Source organism: Dendrobates tinctorius, unplaced genomic scaffold (genome assembly GCF_039654945.1).
Source record: "Dendrobates tinctorius isolate UK_male_01 unplaced genomic scaffold, ASM3965494v1 ptg000326l, whole genome shotgun sequence".
Lineage (NCBI taxonomy): Eukaryota > Metazoa > Chordata > Amphibia > Anura > Dendrobatidae > Dendrobates > Dendrobates tinctorius.
Window position 1 is genome coordinate 10,893,401 of NW_027361993.1, and position 18,581 is coordinate 10,911,981.

Below are 18,581 nucleotides of genomic sequence, written 5' to 3' on the forward strand. Positions count from 1 at the left end.
CAGTTCCCACTCCAGGCCAGCAGAGGGAGCTCTGAACCAAACTGGGGGAGGAGATGCTCTCTGGGGCCAGGAAAGGGAAGTGAGTGGAGTTCTGTGAGGAGGGCTAAGTGTGCGGATGTGGAAAAGAGGAGCTGGAGGATTGAGGGGAATTCAGGCTCACTTCTGGCTTCAAGCGCATGGTTCGGAGTCCGGTATCCGAAGTTGTATGGATGCTGATGGTCCTGCAGCAGAAACCGGAGGAACAGAAGGCTGTAAATGCTCTGTTCCCAACTAAGACCTAGAGGCACAGCAGTAACGTGTGTGAGCCAGAAGAGATAGAAGGCTACGGCTGCTTGCCATACGAGGGGCGTTCTAAAGAGAGCAAGCAAGGGGAACTTCAGTGTAACTCAGTACTGCAAGTACCTCAGATAAGCGCTAAGAAGGAGATTACACAACCCATCTGCATAGAGAGATCCCTAAGTTGCTTCCAGGCTAATCAGCTCCGGTTCCACCTGTGACCTGGATCCTGGACTGCACTGACAAAGCACAGTAAAGGTAAAGGAAACTGCACCATGTTGTGTCATTGCCTTCTTCCTGCAACTGTGGCGCCCCCAGGAGCATGGTCGCCACAGTGGCATTGCCTTCCTCCAGGGAGGGTGATGTCAGGCTTAGAAGCAATGAAGGGTCTCACTAGCAGTTAACCATGTCATGCAACACAGTTCTCACTCCAGGCCAGCAGAGGGAGCTCTGAACCAATACCAAGGGGAAGATTTTCTCTCTGGGGGCCAGGAGGGGAAATTAGGTAGTTAGTGTGAGGAGGGAAATGAGTGTAGACGTGTGGAGAGAAGCTGGAGGTTGAGCTGAGGATAGAGAGCTCCCTCCCAGTGATAGCGCATGATCTGGAGCCTGGTCTCCATGGTTGTATGGATACTGAAGGTCCTGCAACAGAAACCAGAGGAATAGGAAACTGTAAATGCTCTATTCCCACCTAAGACTCAGAGGCACAACAGCGACGGGTGAGCCAAGAGAAACAGAGGGCTACAGCTGTCTGCCATACGAGGTAGATCCAAAAGGGAAGAAGGAGGAACTTCAGTGTAACACAATACTGCATGTAGCTCAAGTAAGCGCTAGAGAGGAGACTACACAACCCATCTGAGAGAGAGATTCCTAAGTTGCTTCCAGGCTAATCATCTCCTGTGCCATCTGTAATCTGGACCCTGGACTGCACTTACAAAGTAAAGGTAAAGAAACTACACTTTGCTGTGTCCTTGCCTTCTTCCTGCAACTTCTTCAGCACTGCTACATCTCTGTGCCAGACACTGCACCCTCTTACTCAATACTTATCCTCTTCATCTACTCTGCCCTGGGACTACAGCCCTGCCTGTGGAGGGCTATAACATCACTGCTGCACCCCACCATTTGTCCCAGAGGATCTGTCTGCAGCGTTGGCTTAACACCTCCTTTGCCGAACACCACAGGTGGCATCACAAATCACTCATAAACTTTATTTCATCACTCAAACCCCTTTTACATGGGTGCCCAGGGCCACGGACCGGGTCACCGCAGCTGTGACACCTCCCTCTGAGAGTCCGGCCCGGTACCGAGTACCCCACAGCCCTGGGAGGGCGACCCATTTTTGGCATCACGAACAGGATTACGGAGCCCGGTATCCCCGGGTCCTGTGTGCCAGAGACTGTTTTGTGTACTGTGGACTGTTGGCGCCTTTACTGCCATTATCCCGCTGCTTGGCGTGCGTGGGAACCCAAAGAGGTGGGCCTTCGTGGACGGAGCCTGCCAAAGAGCACGAGGAAGTGAAGTGCTGCGTGGGAAGAGGACAGCGCGCAAGAAGGTAGGAGCTGAGGCCTACAGCCGGTAAGCCGCTCAACCCCGGGGCCTGGCAACCGTTAACTAGGGAGGAAGGAGAATGTCCGAGGCACGTGCCGATGCAGCGGCGGACGCCCACGCAGACCCCACAGCGCCACTGAATCCAGCAGCCAGTGTTGCTTCTAGGGCACTGCAAGAAACAGCGCCCACTGCAGCGGTCCCCATAATGCCGCTGTCTATGCCTTACATACCGGGAGCAGCCTTGCTACCGCAGTATTCAGGGGAGTCACATACCCTGAGTGAATTTAAAGAGAGACTGTGCAGTTTGTTTGAGGTGTATCCTCTATCTGAAAGCCAGAAGGTGAACATCCTTATTGGGCAGCTAAGAGGTGCAGCACAGAGGGAAGTAAAAGCCTGGCAGGACAGTGACAAAGAGACTGTTAAAAAGATCCTGGCTAAGCTAAGAAGCACCTTTGACACACGGACTGCAGCTGAAATCAAGATGAGGTTCTTTGGATGTAAACAGAAAGCGCAGGACAGTATATGGGACTATGCTCTTAACCTGCAGGAGGCGCTGCGAGCCGTCAAGCAGATTGACCCTGACAGTGTGAAAGATGGAGACGGACTGGTAAAGGAGCAATTTATTGATGGACTCCTATCCAGCACCCACAGAGCACAGCTGCGCATCATAGCCCTACAGAACCCTGATCTAGACTTTGCTGATTTCAAGGACAGGGCTATCCGGGTGCTGCAGGAACCAACTGTCAGCCGTCCAGTGCCCCCTGGGCGCCCAGCGATCACCTACCACCAGGAAGCAACATCTTTCCCTTCATCCCTGTGGAGGCTGATGCACAGACTCTGGATAAAGATCCAACTGAACAACTGTGTCTTCAGGTCCAGGAGTTGACCAAAGGTATGGTTGCACTTACTAAAACCTTGCAGTCCCTGCAGGTGTCCTCCAAGGAGAAGATCCAGCTTGCTTCCAGTCCAGAGGATGTCCCGTGGCTCCGGAAGAGGAGAACCTCGCCACTCCGAGGGAGAAACAACAATCGCTATGACCAGGACGGACGTCCCATCTGTCGTCACTGCCACAAGGCAGGCCACCTTGCAAGATTCTGTTATTTAAATGAGCAACCCCTGGGGCAGAGGGCCAACCTCCAGGAGTAGGACCACAAGGTCCAAGGAACTGGCGAGCCAAGTATGTTGGAGGGAGACCGATCCTTCCAGTGGTGATTGACGGCATCCCCATGACCGCTTTGCTGGACACTGGCTCCCAGGTGACCACTATGCCCTATATCCTCTACAAGCGTTATTGGGCTGACTCTGAACTTACTCGTGGCCCAAGTGATGAACTCACAGTGGTTGCCAGTAATGGTCAGTCTTTACCACAAGTAGGATGTAAAGAAATTACTGTTAAATTGGGTCGAGTAGAGTTAAAATCTCAAGGTCTGATAGTTGTGGATATTGATCGACGAGAATGTAATCCCATGATGACTCTTGGTACAAATGTAATTGAAAATTGTCTTTCCAAGGTTATTGTCTTGTTGCAACAGGTGGCTGAGACTGCTGGTTCCAGTGAACAACGAGTCCTGCAGAAGGAGATCAAGGCCCTGATGCAAAGACACCAGGTAGAACTCTCTGGCGGAGAAATTGGCAGCGTCAGAGTGAGTGATGTTTTCCCCATTGCAATACCCCCCAGATGTCAAATGTTGATTTGGTGTCGGGCAGCCATAGGCCTCAGAGGAAAAGATTACCAGGCATTGGTAGAGCCAGTATACTCTGATAGCAGGCCCACTGTCCTGACAGCCAGAGAGGTAGTTGATGTACGTAAAGGGAGAGTACCTGTACGCCTTTTGAATTGTGGGGAGGAGGAGGCCACAATACCTCAGTATGCCACAGTTACTAAGCTACTCACTGTCAGTAATAATGCAATGCAGGCAGCAGAGCCCTTGGTCTCATCCGACCAGGTGGAGGACAATGGCTCTGTAAAGCAGCTGGAGGAGTGGTGCCAGCAACTGCAGGTGGGGACTGACTCCACACCTTCATACCAAAAGAATGGGGTTTACAGAGTGACTCAGGAGTATGAGCGGGTATTCAGTAAACACTCTCTAGATTTTAGGAAGGCAAAAGGGGTTCAACATCATATCCCCACTGGAGATCATCCACCCATTAAAGAAAGGTACCGGCCTATACCCCCAACACAATACCAATGTGCCAAAGGTATGTTGAGAGAGATGAAGGAAGCTGGGGTGATCAGAGACAGTTGTAGCCCCTGGGCAGCTCCCATAGTTTTTGTAAAGAAAAAGGATGGTACCATGAGAATGTGTGTTGATTACAGAAAAATTAACAGCATTACACATAAGGATGCCTACCCATTACCTAGAATTGAGGAATCATTAGCTGCACTTAAAACTGCTACCTATTTTTCCCCCCTGGATCTCACTAGTGGGTATTGGCAGGTTCCCATGGCAGAGGCAGACAAGGAGAAAACGGCCTTCACCACCCCAATGGGACTCTGCGAGTTCAACTACATGTCGTTCGGGCTCTGCACCGCTCCTGGAACATTCCAACAGCTGATGGAGTGCTGTCTGGGACACAAGAACTTCGAGACAGTCCTGTTGTACCTGGATGATGTCATTGTTTTCTACAAAACTTATGAAGACCATCTGAAGCACCTGGCTGAGGTGTTTGAAGCCTTGTCCAACTTTGGCCTGAAAGTGAAGCCTTCCAAATGCCACCTCCTAAAGCCCAAGGTACAGTACCTCGGTCATGTAGTGAGTGCAGAAGGTGCGGCACCAGATTCTGACAAAGTCACCGTCATCCGGGACTGGCCGAAGCCCAGCAACCTCCATGAATTAAGCCAATTTCTCGGGTTGATAGGCTACTACCGAAGGTTCATCAAAGGCTTCACTGAAATAGCCACCCCTATGCAAAATCTTCTGGTGGGGCAGTCCAAGAAAGCAAAACAGAAAAGTTCCACCTTTGTATGGAATGAGGAACTGGAGAGGTTCTTCACTCGTCTGAAGATGGCTCTCACAGGAGATGAAGTTCTGGCCTACCCAGATTATGACAAACCATTTGTGTTATATACTGATGCCAGCAACGTGGGACTGGGAGCAGTACTGTCACAGGTACAGAATGGCAAAGAAAGAGTGATCTCCTACGCCAGCAGGAAGCTTCGTCCCACTGAAAGGAACTCTGACAACTACAGTTCCTTCAAGCTGGAGTTCCTTGCCATAGTCTGGGCTGTGACTGAAAGATTCAAGCATTACCTAGCTTCAGCCAAGTTTACCATCTTCACGGATAACAACCCGTTGACTCACTTGGAAACTGCCAAACTAGGTGCACTGGAGCAGCGATGGATGGCTCGGCTGTCTAGCTATGAATTTACCATGAAGTACTGAGCAGGGCACAAGAATGCCAATGCTGATGCGCTGTCCAGAATGCCTAACCTGCCAGATGCAGGAGAAGACCCTGAGGCACTCGAAGAAATTTGAGCTACCTGCCTTCCACCGGCCAATTGCGGCCCAACGTGCCCAAGGAGTGAGAAACAGACAGTCTGTCTTGAAAGAGGCTACCCTATATCCCTTGCCTCATCATGACTGGGCAGAAACGCAGGATAGTGAGCCGGCAGTCTGCCTGGTGAAGGAGCTACTGTCACAAGCTGACTCACGCCCAGAGTCGTATGCTCCCGAAGAAATCCAGCAGTTGTGGAAGGAAAGAGGCAGGCTGTTCATCTATGAGGGAAAGCTGTGTCGGAGGAGTATCAATGCCCGCACTCATGAGTTGGTCTGGCAAGAGGTAGTCCCAAAGAGGGAGGCATCAATGGTCTTTGAAGCATACCACAATGGAGCTTGACACTTCGGATGGAAGAAGTTGGAAGCCTTGCTCCGGGAGATTCTACTGGGCTGGTATGAGGAAAGCCATTGAAAATTGGTGCCGGGAGTGTGGACAATGCAACCTGCGCAGAAAGGACCGTAACAGCCAAAAAGCTCCTTTGCAGCCAATAATAACCAAACAACCACTCGAGTTGGTAGCCCTGGACCATGTGAAGCTGGTTCCAAGCCGTTCAGGCTACATTTATGCTCTTACCATCGTTGACCACTACTCAAGATTCCTGGTAGTTGTGCCTGTCAAAGATCAAACAGCCAGGACAGCAGCCAGAGCCTTCCAACAGCACTTTTGTCGACCACACGGATACCCCGAGCGAGTGCTTACAGATCAAGGTCCAGCTTTTGAGGCAGAAGTGTTCCAGGAATTCTGTAACTTGTACGGTTGCAAGAAGATCAGGACAACACCGTACCATCCACAGACCAATGGCATGTGTGAAAATCTGAATCAGGTGGTGATCGACCTACTGAAGGCCTTGCCTTTGGAAGAGAGGAATCTGTGGCCAGAAAAGTTGCCAGATCTGGTTGACCTCTACAATCACATTCCTGTGAATTCCACCAACTGCACTCCAGCCTACCTAATGAGAGCGAGGCCTGGCAAGTTGCCTATTGATTTGAATATGGGAGTCCTTACACCTGAGGTGACCTCACTAAATGCTGACTGGGAAACAGAACGGCAGCAACAGTACAGAAGAGTACAAGAGTGTGTGGAAAAGAGTCTAGCTCAGGCAAGACAAAAACAAGAAAGGCACTACAATCAACATGCACCTGCAGTCCCTTGTCACCAGGAGAACAAGTCCTAAAGAGGAAAAGGAGGATGCATAAATTGGATGACTAATGGGAAGCTGAATCCTGCACCATTCTACCCTCAAACTTTGACAATACCAAGGTGTGCCTTATTAGTAAAGATGGAGGAGAAACCTCTGCAGCAATATTGAGGGATCATTTGAAATTATGCCCTGACCAGCTAAAGGAAAGAACAGAAGAACAAAATAACATCCAACCCATAGAAGAAGAAAAGGTCAGCACTATTCTTGGAGAATTCCCTGCAAATTGGGCTAAAGTAAATGATGCCATAGTGGTGCCAGTGTTGACATTTCCCCAACTGGTAGTACAAGAAGAAGTGACTCATGAGAACTCTGAGAATCAGGAAGTTCAAGCAGTGGAAGCCACACCAGCAGTGGAGCCAGAGAATCCTCGCCCTGCCAGTGGTGAATCGGTCATGCCCACAATGAGTAGAAGTGGTCTTAGGAAGTCTAGTATCCCTGTGTTACACAGAACCACGTATTCAGTACAACACACACTACACCAGTAGTTAGCACCACACAACCAGTTAGGTCCCCAACAACACCAGTGTTACGTAGATCTACCCGTACTACTCAAGGTATACCACCCATCAGATTCCGCATATAACTAAGTTAAAGTAATGTAAGTGTTAACATGTATATATGTAACTGTTCAAGTTTTGTGCCTACATATATTTTGTAAGAAATTTCCTTGTTGAGTTTTCCCATTTGTGTTATGGACATTTTGGCCACTGGACTAGGTGTGGTCACTAACTTTGTACATAGTTCACCATTTGCCCAGGAATAGACCATGGACGTTGATGCATGGACTTATCATCACAGGACTATTTTTGGAGCCTTTGGCTTTTGTAATTTTTTCATTTTTCTAAATCTTGTAAAATTATACTTGTTTATTTGTTTATATGTTGTGTATGTTTTTCATCAGCCCAGGAGTGCTGAATTGCACTAGGGGGAAATGTGGCGCCCCCAGGAGCATGGCCGCCACAGTGGCATTGCCTTCCTCCAGGGAGGGTGATGTCAGGCTTAGAAGCAATGAAGGGTCTCTCTAGCAGTTAACCATGTCATGCAACACAGTTCCCACTCCAGGCCAGCAGAGGGAGCTCGGAACCAATACCAAGGGGAAGAGTTTCTCTCTGGGGGCCAGGAGGGGAAATTAGGTAGTTAGTGTGAGGAGGGAAATGAGTGTAGATGTGTGGAGAGAAGCTGGAGGTTGAGCTGAGGATAGAGAGCTCCCTCCCAGTGATAGCACATGATCTGGAGCCTGGTCTCCATGGTTGTATGGATACTGAAGGTCCTGCAACAGATACCAGAGGAATAGGAAGCTGAAAATGCTCTATTCCCACCTAAGACTCGGAGGCACAACAGCGACGGGTGAGCCAAGAGAAATAGAGGGCTACAGCTGTCTGCCATACGAGGTAGATCCAAAAGGGAAGGAGGAACTTTAGTGTAACACAGTACTGCATGTAGCTCAAGTAAGCGCTAGAGAGGAGACTACACAACCCATCTGAGAGAGAGATTCCTAAGTTGCTTCCAGGCTAATCATCTCCTGTGCCATCTGTAATCTGGACCCTGGACTGCACTTACAAATTAAAGGTAAATAAACTGCACTTTGCTATGTCCTTGCCTTCTTCCTGCAACTTCTTCAGCACTGCTACATCTCTGTGCCAGACACTGCACCCTCTTCCTCAACACCTATTCGCTTCATCTACTCTGCCCTGGGACTACAGCCCTGCCTGTGGAGGGCTATAACATCACTGCTGCACCCCACTATTTGTCCCAGAGGATCTGTCTGCAGCGTCGGCTTAACACCTCCTTTGCTGAACACCACAGGTGGCGTCACAAATCACTCATAAACTTTATTTCATCACTCAAACCCCTTTTACATGGGTGCCCAGGGCCACGGACTGGGTCACCGCTGCTGTGACACCTCCCCCTGAGAGACCGGCACGGTACCGAGTACCCCACAGCCCTGGGAGGGCGACCCACAACCCCTTCAGCACTGCTACTTCTCTGTACCTAACACTGCACCCTCTCCCAAAACACCTATTACTACTGCCCTGGGACTACAGCTCCACCTGTGGGGAGCTTCAACATCATTGTTGCACCACACCATCAGTCCCAGAGAAGCTACCCTGCAGCTCTGGTCAAACTGACCAGAAACCACAGGTGGCATCATGAATCATCTCAATAACTTTATCCCCATCACTCTACCCCGTTTTACATTGACTGCCTGAGGCCACGGACCGGGTCACTGCCACTGTGACATCTCCCATTAAAATCAACGGGCCCGGCACCGAGTACCCTACTGCCTCTGGGGCGGGTCACTGCAATCATATTTGATCGCATTGTGCTGGCTGTTAACGTAGTGCCGGGTGTCAGCTGTGATAATTAGCTGACACCCGGCAGCGATCAGCTGACTCCCCCGTGAGCGCAGCTGATCGCTATGACGTACGATCCCGTCCATGGGCATTAAGGACCAGGGCACATGGATGGGATAATACGTAAAATGTCGGGAAGAGGCTAAAATTCAAAACTTTGATATTGATAAAACACAGTGGACCTACACCAGCAGATGACATGGCTCCCCAAACCATCACTGATTTTGGAAACTTCACACTAGACCTCAAGCAACTTGGATTGTGGCCTCTCTACTCTTCCTCCTGACTCTGGGACCTTGATTTCCAAGGTCTAGTGTGAAGTTTCCACAATCAATGATGGTTTGGGGACCCATGTCATCTGCTGGTATGAGTCCACTGTGTATTATGAAGACCACAAAGTCAGCGCAGCCGTCTACCAGGACATTTTAGAGCACTTCATGCTTCCCTCTGCCGACTTGCTTTTTGGAGATGGAAATGCCATTCTCCAGCAGGACTTGGCACCTGTCCACACTGCCAAAAATACCAATACCTGGTTTAAAACAACAGTATGTGTGCTTGATAGGTCAGCAAACTTGCCTGACCTTAACCACACAGAGAATCTATGGGGTATTGTCAAGAGGAAGATGAGAAACACCAGATACAACAATGCAGATGAGCTGAAGGCTGCTATCAAAGCAACCTGGGCTTCCATAACACCTCAGCAGTGCCACAGGCTGATCGCCTCCATGCCACGCCGCATTGATGTAGTAATTGATGCCAAAGGAGCCACAACCAAGTATTGAGTGCATTTACTGTACATACATTTCAGTAGGCCAACATTTCTAATTTTCACCAAATTTCCGTTTATGTCACAAATAAGCACAAGTTATATCAAAGAAATTTTACCACTATCATGAAGTACAATATGTCATGAGAAAACAATGTCAGAATCACCAGGATCCATGGAAGCGTTCCAGAGTTATTACCTCATAAAGGGACCGTGGTCAGAATTGTAATAATTGGCCCGGTCATTAACGTGCAAACCACCCTTGGGGTAAAGGGGTTAAAATCATTTTTCAAGCTGGTGTTATAAAGTTTTCTAATTTATTGTGATAATGACTTTTGGATTTTCATTGGCTGTAAGCCATAATCATCAACATTAGCAGAAATAAACACTTGAAATAGATCACTCTGTTTGTAATGACTCTATATAATATATGAGTTTCACTTTTTGTATTAAAGAACTGAAATAAATTAACTTTTTGATGTTATTCTAATTTTGTGAGATGCACCTGTACATTAAATGATTGCTGATCTTGTATTGATCCTGAGTTGCATGCTTTATTACATTATTTTGACAGTCTTTCTTCACAGAGCATCACCCTCCATTCACTTAGCCCTTACTTTCTCACAATTATCAAATTTTGTTTCCCTGCTGCAGCCACTAGGGGGGCCTAACTGCATATGGAGATATACAGCTAGTTTAGGAAGCTATAAAATCTGTATGCATTGTGCTCCTCCTATTGGCAGCTGTCAGGAATCACTATGGGGGTGATTTATCAGGACTGGCATGGTGCAGGCTCACTCTACCCTAGTCTTGAAAGGGTACACTGTGTCAAATTAATTACAAAGCCACTTAATGAACTTGACACCTCTAGTAAGTGACATTCGCCAGAGATGCCCCTCTAGTCTGGGACTGGAGTAGCATTTCTGGTTTTAAAAACATCAGCAGATTTGATGAATTTGACGTGGCTATGCCCCCTGTCAGATCTTCCCTAGCTCCATCCATTTTGACGGAGCTGATCCAATGTGGCATGAAAATGCTAAAAGTCTCATAATTTTGTGACTTTTCAAAGCTTTTATGCCAGATTTATGGTGTAAATGATTATATGAACGCTGCCTTTGATTCTGATTCTGATTGTAGCCCCAGAAGACTTACCTGCGGAACAAGAAATTTTCCTAATATACTTGCTGTATCAAAAGCAAAATTACTGCTGGCGGGCCCAACTAAGGCAATGGCGTTCATTTCGTAGTCAGTAAAGTTGTTTTCCATCTTTATATAAGGTGCGCTACACTGGGAGAGGATCTTCAGCGTCCCGTACATGTTGGCAGAATCTGAGCAGGTGTCATACAGCTCGTACCCCAGTGTGACATTGGGGAGAAGCAAACTGGAGTTATTGATTTCTTCAATGGCGAATCTCATTGCTTGCAGCAAATGATAACCTTGGGAATTGAATGTGGTTCTGTAAGAAGAAAAACTACGATAAAACGGTCCCGTTTTACATTGTACAACAGTGTTAAATTGCTTCCTATAGAACTGTTCATCCTGGGCCTCCTGGTTCATAAATACAATATAGAGTAGGAGTGCTGGTCCTATTAAAACAAAAAAAGAGAGGACGCTATATAACTGTAGGTCATGGGGACCAGGTCGCCCACCCTGCTGGTGCACTGTCGCTGTGACGGCAGGTTACACACGACGCTGCACCTTTCAGGCTAGGGACCCCCTTAGAGGTTCACCGTGACGTGGCAGTGGGCTTCATGCAGTCTGAACAGTGCACATCAACAAAATACAGTGTTCTCATGATCGTTTGCTAGATTGTATCAGGGTAATCAAAATGTTTAACTAATTAACACAGTCTAATGAAATGAAAATTGCAAACATCCAAAATACAAGAATAATACACACAACTCCAAAAATGAATAGAGAAAAAAGGATGACTGGAGCAAAAAATAATGCAAAAATATTTTTATTGTAAACATTTTTTTTTATGTATCCATAAGAATCATATCAAGACGTGAAAACCACAAATCAAAGGACACGGATCAAGGGACATGTAGTAAATGCCACGGTTATTTTTACACACAAAAAATGGTAACATATATACATATATTATATTATGACCTACAATAATAATTGGTATACCAAAATTTCTGCAAAAATAAGAGGTCATAAATGTAAATACCAAACCCCACAAGAAACGTTCAAGCATATAAAATTATTATAAAGTGCTAAGTGCATAAATGAGGTTAATCTTGTGTAAAAAAAGAAAAAAAAACTTACAAAAAAATCCCATGTACAGTGCCTTTCCAAAGTATTCAGCCCCCCTGGAACTTTTCAACCTTTTCCCACATATCATGCTTCAAACATAAAAGAAACCAAATGTAAATTTTTGGTGAAGATTCAACAAGTGGGGCAGAATTGTGAAGTTGAACAAAATTTATTGGTTATTTTAAATTTTTGTGGAAATTCAAAAACTGAAAAGAGGGTCGTGCAATATTATTCGGCACCTTTACTTTCAGTGCAGCAAACTCACTCCAGAAGTTCATTGTGGATCTCTGAATGATCCAATGTTGTCCTAAATGACTAATGATGATAAATATAATCCACCTGTGTGTAATCAAGTCTCCGTATAAATGCAGCTGCTCTGTGATAGTCTCAGGGTTCTGTTTGAAGCACAGAGAGCATCATGAAGACCAAGGAGCACAACAGGAAGGTCCGTGATACTGTTGTGGAGAAGTTTAAAGCCGGATGTGGATCCAAAATGATTTCCAAAACTTTAAACATCCCAAGGAGCACTGTTATGGATGAGTCACCGAAGGAGGAAAAAACAAAAATAATAGCCAAGTCCAGGAAAACGGAGAAGTTGGAAGCTATCGGATTACAGACCCCTGAACCTATCCACAACAACTAGCAGTAGCCGTGGGGGGTTCCTACGGTGCCCTAGACCTCTCGATCACAGCCGGAGAACTAAATTAGCCTAAAGACAGAAAGGGGAAATCTAAACTGCCCCAGAGCAGACCCCAAAGCAATAGGCAGCCCCCAACATATAATGACTGTGAAGCAAGATGAAAAACACTTACACAGATAGAAAGATAGGTTGAGCAAATGATGGGGCCCAAGCTAACTAAATAGGACAGGATAGAAAAGCTGCTGTCTGCAATCCGCAAAAACCCTATCCAAAAATGAACCAACAGACTGATAGGAAAAACAGGCCCTGCAGTCGCTAGGCTTCAAAAAGACTATATCAGCACTCAGGTATATTCTGAAGACAGAGCCAGAGATCAACAGATCAGAGACAAAAATGGAATTCAGCTCACCCCCGGCCGGGGATGGCTGAACTCCAAAAAACAAGTCAAACAAAACCAGAACTAAAGTGTACAAAAGGCAGAGCAAAACTTAGCTTTGAGAAGCAGAAATCAGACTGGTCTCCAAGAATCCAGCAGGAAAATCACCGGCAAGGCAGCAGGGCGTCGGCTGCCTTATATCCAGTCATCAGTTCCTGTGACCCAGTCATCATCTACCTGCTCAGCTGTTTGGTAATCAGCCTTACTACCTTCCTTCGCCAGAAGAGGGAGTTCATCAGACCTCACTGGTGAAGGGAAAAATGAACTCACAACCGAGCACTGTGCAAGTGATCATATTGAAATGGAAGGAGCATCATACCACTGCAAATCTACCGAGACCCGGCCGTCCCTCTAAACTTTCATCTCACACAAGGAGAAGACTGATCAGAGATGCAGCCAAGAGGCCCATGATCACTCTGGATGAACTGCAGAGATCTACAGCTGAGGTGGGACAGTCTGTTCATAGGACAACAACCAGTCATACACTGCACAAATCTGGCCTTTATGGAAGAGTGGCAAGAAGAAAGCCATTTCTTAAAGATATCCATAAAAAGTGTCATTTAAAGTTTGCAACAAGGCACCTGGGAGACACACCAAACGTGTGGAAGAAGGTGCTCTGGTCAGATGAAACCAAAATCGAACTTTTTGGCAACAATGCCAAATGATATGTTTGGCGTAAAGGCAACACAGCTTATCACCCTGAACATACCATCCCCACTGTCAAACATGGTGGTGGCAGCATCATGGTTTGGGCCTGCTTTTCTTCATCAGGGACAGGGAAAATGGCTAAAATTGATGGGAAGATGGATGGAGCCAAATACAGGACCATTCTTGAAGAAAACCTGTTGGAGTCTGCAAAAGACCTGAGACTGGGACTGAGATTTGTCTTCTAACAAGACAATGATCCCCAACATAAAGCAAAATCTACAATGGAATGGTTCACAAATAAACTTATCCAGGTGTTAGAATAGCCAAGTCAAAGTCCAGACCTGAATCCAATCGACAATCTGTGTAAAGAGCTGAAAACTGCTGTTCACAAACGATCTCCATCAAACCTCACTGAGCTCGAGCTGTTTGCCAAGGAAGAATGGGCAAGAATTTCAGTCTCTCGATGTACAAAACTGATAGAGACATACCCCAAGCGACTTGCAGCTGTAATCGCAGCAAAAGGTGGCGCAACAAAATATTAAGTTAAAGGGGCCGAATAATATTGCACGCCCCACCTTTCAGTTTTTGAATTTCCACAAAAATTTAAAATAACCAATAAATTTTGTTCAACTTCACAATTGTGTCCCACTTGTTGTTGATTCTTCACCAAAAATTTACATTTGGTATCTTTATGTTTGAAGCATGATATGTGGGAAAAGGTTGAAAAGTTCCAGGGGGCCAAATACTTTTGCAAGGCACAGTATATAAAACTAATGATAAATCACACACAAAATTGAAATCCCTGAGAGGTGATTCCAAAAGCGAGCCTAAAGTACAATAGTACACACAATGCGCTCTAAATAATCATATGTGTGCATGGTAATATATTAAAAAAAACAAGGACAAAAAAATGCAAAAAAATGCAGCAAACTGCAATGATGAAGAGAAATCCCTGTGAGGTGATTTCACAAACAAGCCTTAGGCTGTGTGCACACGCTGCGGAAAAGGTGCGGATTCATCCGCGCGGATTTTGTACAATCCGCAGGTGAAACCGCAGGTCAAAAGACCTGCGGTTTTACCTGCGGATTGCTCTGCGGTTTTGCCCTGCGGTTTTTCATCTCCTCAATGGAGGAGATGGCAAACCGCAGGAGAATCCGCAGAAAGAATTGACATGTCAATTCTTTCTGCGGATTGAAAACCGCAGATAATCCGCGCGGAAAATTCTGCACCGTCTGCACTGCGGTTTTTGATTCCCATAGGGAATCATTGTACTGTACACCGCAGCAAAAACTGCTGCGGGTCCGCAGCGGCCAAAACCGCTGCGGAACCGCAGCAAAATCCGCAGCGTGTGCACACAGCCTAAAGTGCAATAGTAAATGTAATGCGCTCTGAACAAACACAAGTGTGCATGATAATTTGCTGTGAAAATGCAGAAACAGAAAAATGCAGCAACTGCAATAGCGATAAAGGTTGTATACCTGATATGTAGCGTAATGACGTCCCACCAGAGCCGTGTCCTCACCCCGACAGCGCCGTTTCGCTTAATGCTTCCTCAATGGGGGCCTTTGAGGAAGCATTAAGCGAAACGTGTGTGATTTATCATTGGTTTTATATGCATGGGATTTTTTTTTTGCAAGTTTTTTTCTTTTTTTTTTTTTTTCTTTTTTGTACAAGGGGTTACATTTATGCACTTAGCACTTCATAACAATTTTATAACAGTATTATTTGAACATTTCTTGTGGGGTTTGGTATATACATTTATGACCTCTTATTTTTGCAGAAATTTTGGTATACCAATTATTATTGTAGGTCATAATATAATATGTATATATTTTACAATTTTTTTGTGTAAAAAAATAACCGGCATTTACTACATGTCCCTTGATCCGTGTCCTTTGATTTGTGGTTTTCACTTCTTGATATGATTCTTATGGATATATAAAAAAATTTTTTACAATAAAAATATTTTTGTATTATTTTTTGCTTGTCATCCTTTTTTCTACATTCATTTTTGGAGTTGTGTGTATTAATCAAAATGTTTATCTGGAGCTCAAATATATATCTAGATTGAGTGCAAAAGCAAAAACTCTTTGGTTGTTAGAAGTAGGCCTCTTTCACACTTCAGTCTTTTCTTGAAAAAAAACGGATCCGTCGTTTTTTTTTTTTTTCTGCGAAATCCGTTTTTTTTTTCAAGAGTTCTGTTCCTTTAAATTTAATACACTTACTGCTGCGACGGATCCGCCCAAAAAACGGATCCAGTGCATCAGTTTTTTGCAAATCTGCCAAGGATCTGTTCTTTCACACTTTGATGGTTTGGAACTGACGTCAAAAGACTGAAGTGTGAAAGAAGTCTTAGTTCTGTGTTTCTTTTAGTCCCAAGGATGCAAACGATAAAAAAATAAATATTTACAGTAATTTTATATATAAAGATTTGCCCCACTCCCCTCCTGCCCATCTTACCTATCGCAATTGTCGACCAGGGGTGTGGAGGATACGGATACATCGGCTTTATGATAAGTGAATAATCCTCCTACGATGTAATCTCCAGGAACACTAAATTCAGTCTTATATTCGGTTTCCTTACAGCTCTGAGCGGAGTAGAAATGAAGAATTAATATGAAGACGTGGCCCGATGTTAGAGATGTGATAAGCATAATGTTCCCAGGACCTCGGTTGGGGGATAGGACAAGGCTCTATATTGGCAAATAATGAATTTGACGCCTGTTAATAGAGTATTTGCTGTGTACATACATATGATGGATGCTCTCCCACAGGATCTGCATATGGGCTGATTTGTATATGAGTAGGCTTGAACTTAAAGCTGTTGTATCATCCATAGGATTACGGAAGAGGAAACTTTAAGTATAGAGCTGATCGTATCCAAATCTGAGCGCACTGAATGATTGCTGAAGCTCCGAAGGGATCAAAATCTTAAAAGTGTAAATATGTACCAGCAAATGAGAAAAACATCCATCCAAACAGAATACAGATAGCTGGCCTATAGGGCTGCCATCACTTGAGATACCCCTTAGGTCCCTGCATTAGGAAGTCAAACGGAACCCCTATTTTAGCAGCGACCATATTTCTGTGTTTATAGACAGTGGAGCTGGAGTCAGTATGGTGGATGCTGAGTTTGCTAGAACTCCTAGTTTTGTCTGCTCTAACTTGGCTTAACCTATTCCTATTTGGGCCACTGACTCATCACCACTTGCATAGAGAACACTGACATGGATTGTTCATGACATAAGATTAAAGGTGTGGTCTTTTCATTATGAAGTAATCCCTTGTTATGTTCTGAAGGATCTCCACACTCCAATGGTTCTGGGTTTTCCCTGGTTGGTGAAGCATAATCCAACTGTGGATTGGCCATCCAGAGAGATTGTAAAGTTGGGAGATTACTGTCATGGTAAGCTGCCTAAACGTTTCCATTTCTGTTGGGACATTACCAACATTTTTGCCTGGCTTTGAGGATCCTGCCCCAATTTTGCAGAAGGGGGTAGGCATTTAGGCCTTGTACACTGGCCTGGAGGGTGAGGTGTTGGAGGTTAAGGGAGACGCCCCAGTCTCCTGCCCTTCGGGGAGGTTATTTGTGCCATCTAATTTGCACCGCAAAGTAACTAGAGAATTTCATGACGCTGGTAATACAGGTGGTAAAACAACCGCGGTACTCCTTTTTCGTCATTTTTGGTGGCCAGAGTTGCATTAAGATGTGGATGAACAGGTGTCTGCAGCGTTTGCGTACGTTCTAAAGTACCGCATACCCGTCCATCTGATCCTGTTTTACCACTACCTGTTCCTAACTGGGTCAGGAGAGACAGGTATAAACGTATGACTGTCAGTAAACATGTGCCGAGTCTGTAACTGAATGTGAATGACTTTGTATGGTTGTCTACCAGGAATATCAAGTTGAGGGTTCTTTCCTGGAAGTTGGGACCTAGATTCATTGGTCCCTATAAGATAACCGCCGTCATTGGTCCAGCAGCATTTCATCTTGAGCTTCCTCAAGCTCTTGAGATATACAATGTTTTTCACAGGTCTTTGCTCAAGAGATATGTGGAACCTCTTGAACCCTCACCCCTTCCGCCGCTCCCAATAATGGTTGACGGTAATCTAGTGTTTCAGATTTTGAGGATTCGAGATTCTCGTCTCCAACACCGTTCCCTACAATACTTGGCGCATTTGTGGGGTTATGGTCCAGAGGAAAGGATGTGGGTTTCTGCAACAGAGGTGAATGCCCCCAGGCTGGTTTGTTCGTTCCACACTTCTTATCCTGAGAAACCTGGTCCTGAGTGTCCGGAGGCCATTCATAGAAGGGGGTGTACTGTCACGAGTGTGTCAGAGGCTGCAGACTATCACACTGCATCTGGCTGCAGAAGGTCTCGGCAGTTTGCTTTTCAAACTTCTTCCTGGTCATTCTGACTCTAAAACCCAGTGTTAACCTTCCCCCGGCTCTAATGGACACACTTGGACCTGGGTGTTTATAACTTCCAGCTTGCTGCCTTGCAGTTGCCAGTGATATTTCCATTTTTATTTCCCTTCTGAGGCTTGGAGCTATAGCAGCTGGCTTTCTTCCTCTTTGGTGTTTGGAGGATGTCTGTGTTTCTCTGAGTCTACTGAAGCTAAGTGTTCCCCTTGTTTGTGTATCCCCTCTGTCTTTAGTTCTAATGGGGATTGACTAGATTTTCATCTTGTCCTTCCCTATACAGGGCTTACTGCTAGGATCCGGCAGGGATTAGTTATCCTGCTCGGCGGTAGGTGCAGAACCTATATATAGGGATGTTAGGGCAGACAGGGTGACATTAGATCTGCCTAGGGGTCTCCACTCCCCATTTCCCTAGTATTGCGCTCTCTTACCCTTATCCCTTCGTGTTGCGCTTAGTCTTTTCTACACCATCCCAATGCTTCTTCTTGCCTGCTGTGGTACTGCGGATTCCTCCCCCCTATGTGCTGCT

At 45.8% G+C, this 18,581-nt stretch overlaps 1 protein-coding gene across 1 annotated transcript in view; it reads right to left on the bottom strand.

The window, feature by feature from the left end:
- Positions 1–11,092, bottom strand: part of LOC141074197 (taste receptor type 1 member 1-like) — a 140,827-nt gene extending 129,735 nt beyond the window's left edge. The window contains exon 1 of the mRNA XM_073561747.1: positions 10,796–11,092. Within this exon, the coding sequence (XP_073417848.1) occupies positions 10,796–11,059 (264 nt within the window). The 5' untranslated portion in view covers positions 11,060–11,092. The remainder of the gene's footprint in view (positions 1–10,795) is intronic.
- Between the last annotated feature and the right edge of the window lie 7,489 nt (positions 11,093–18,581).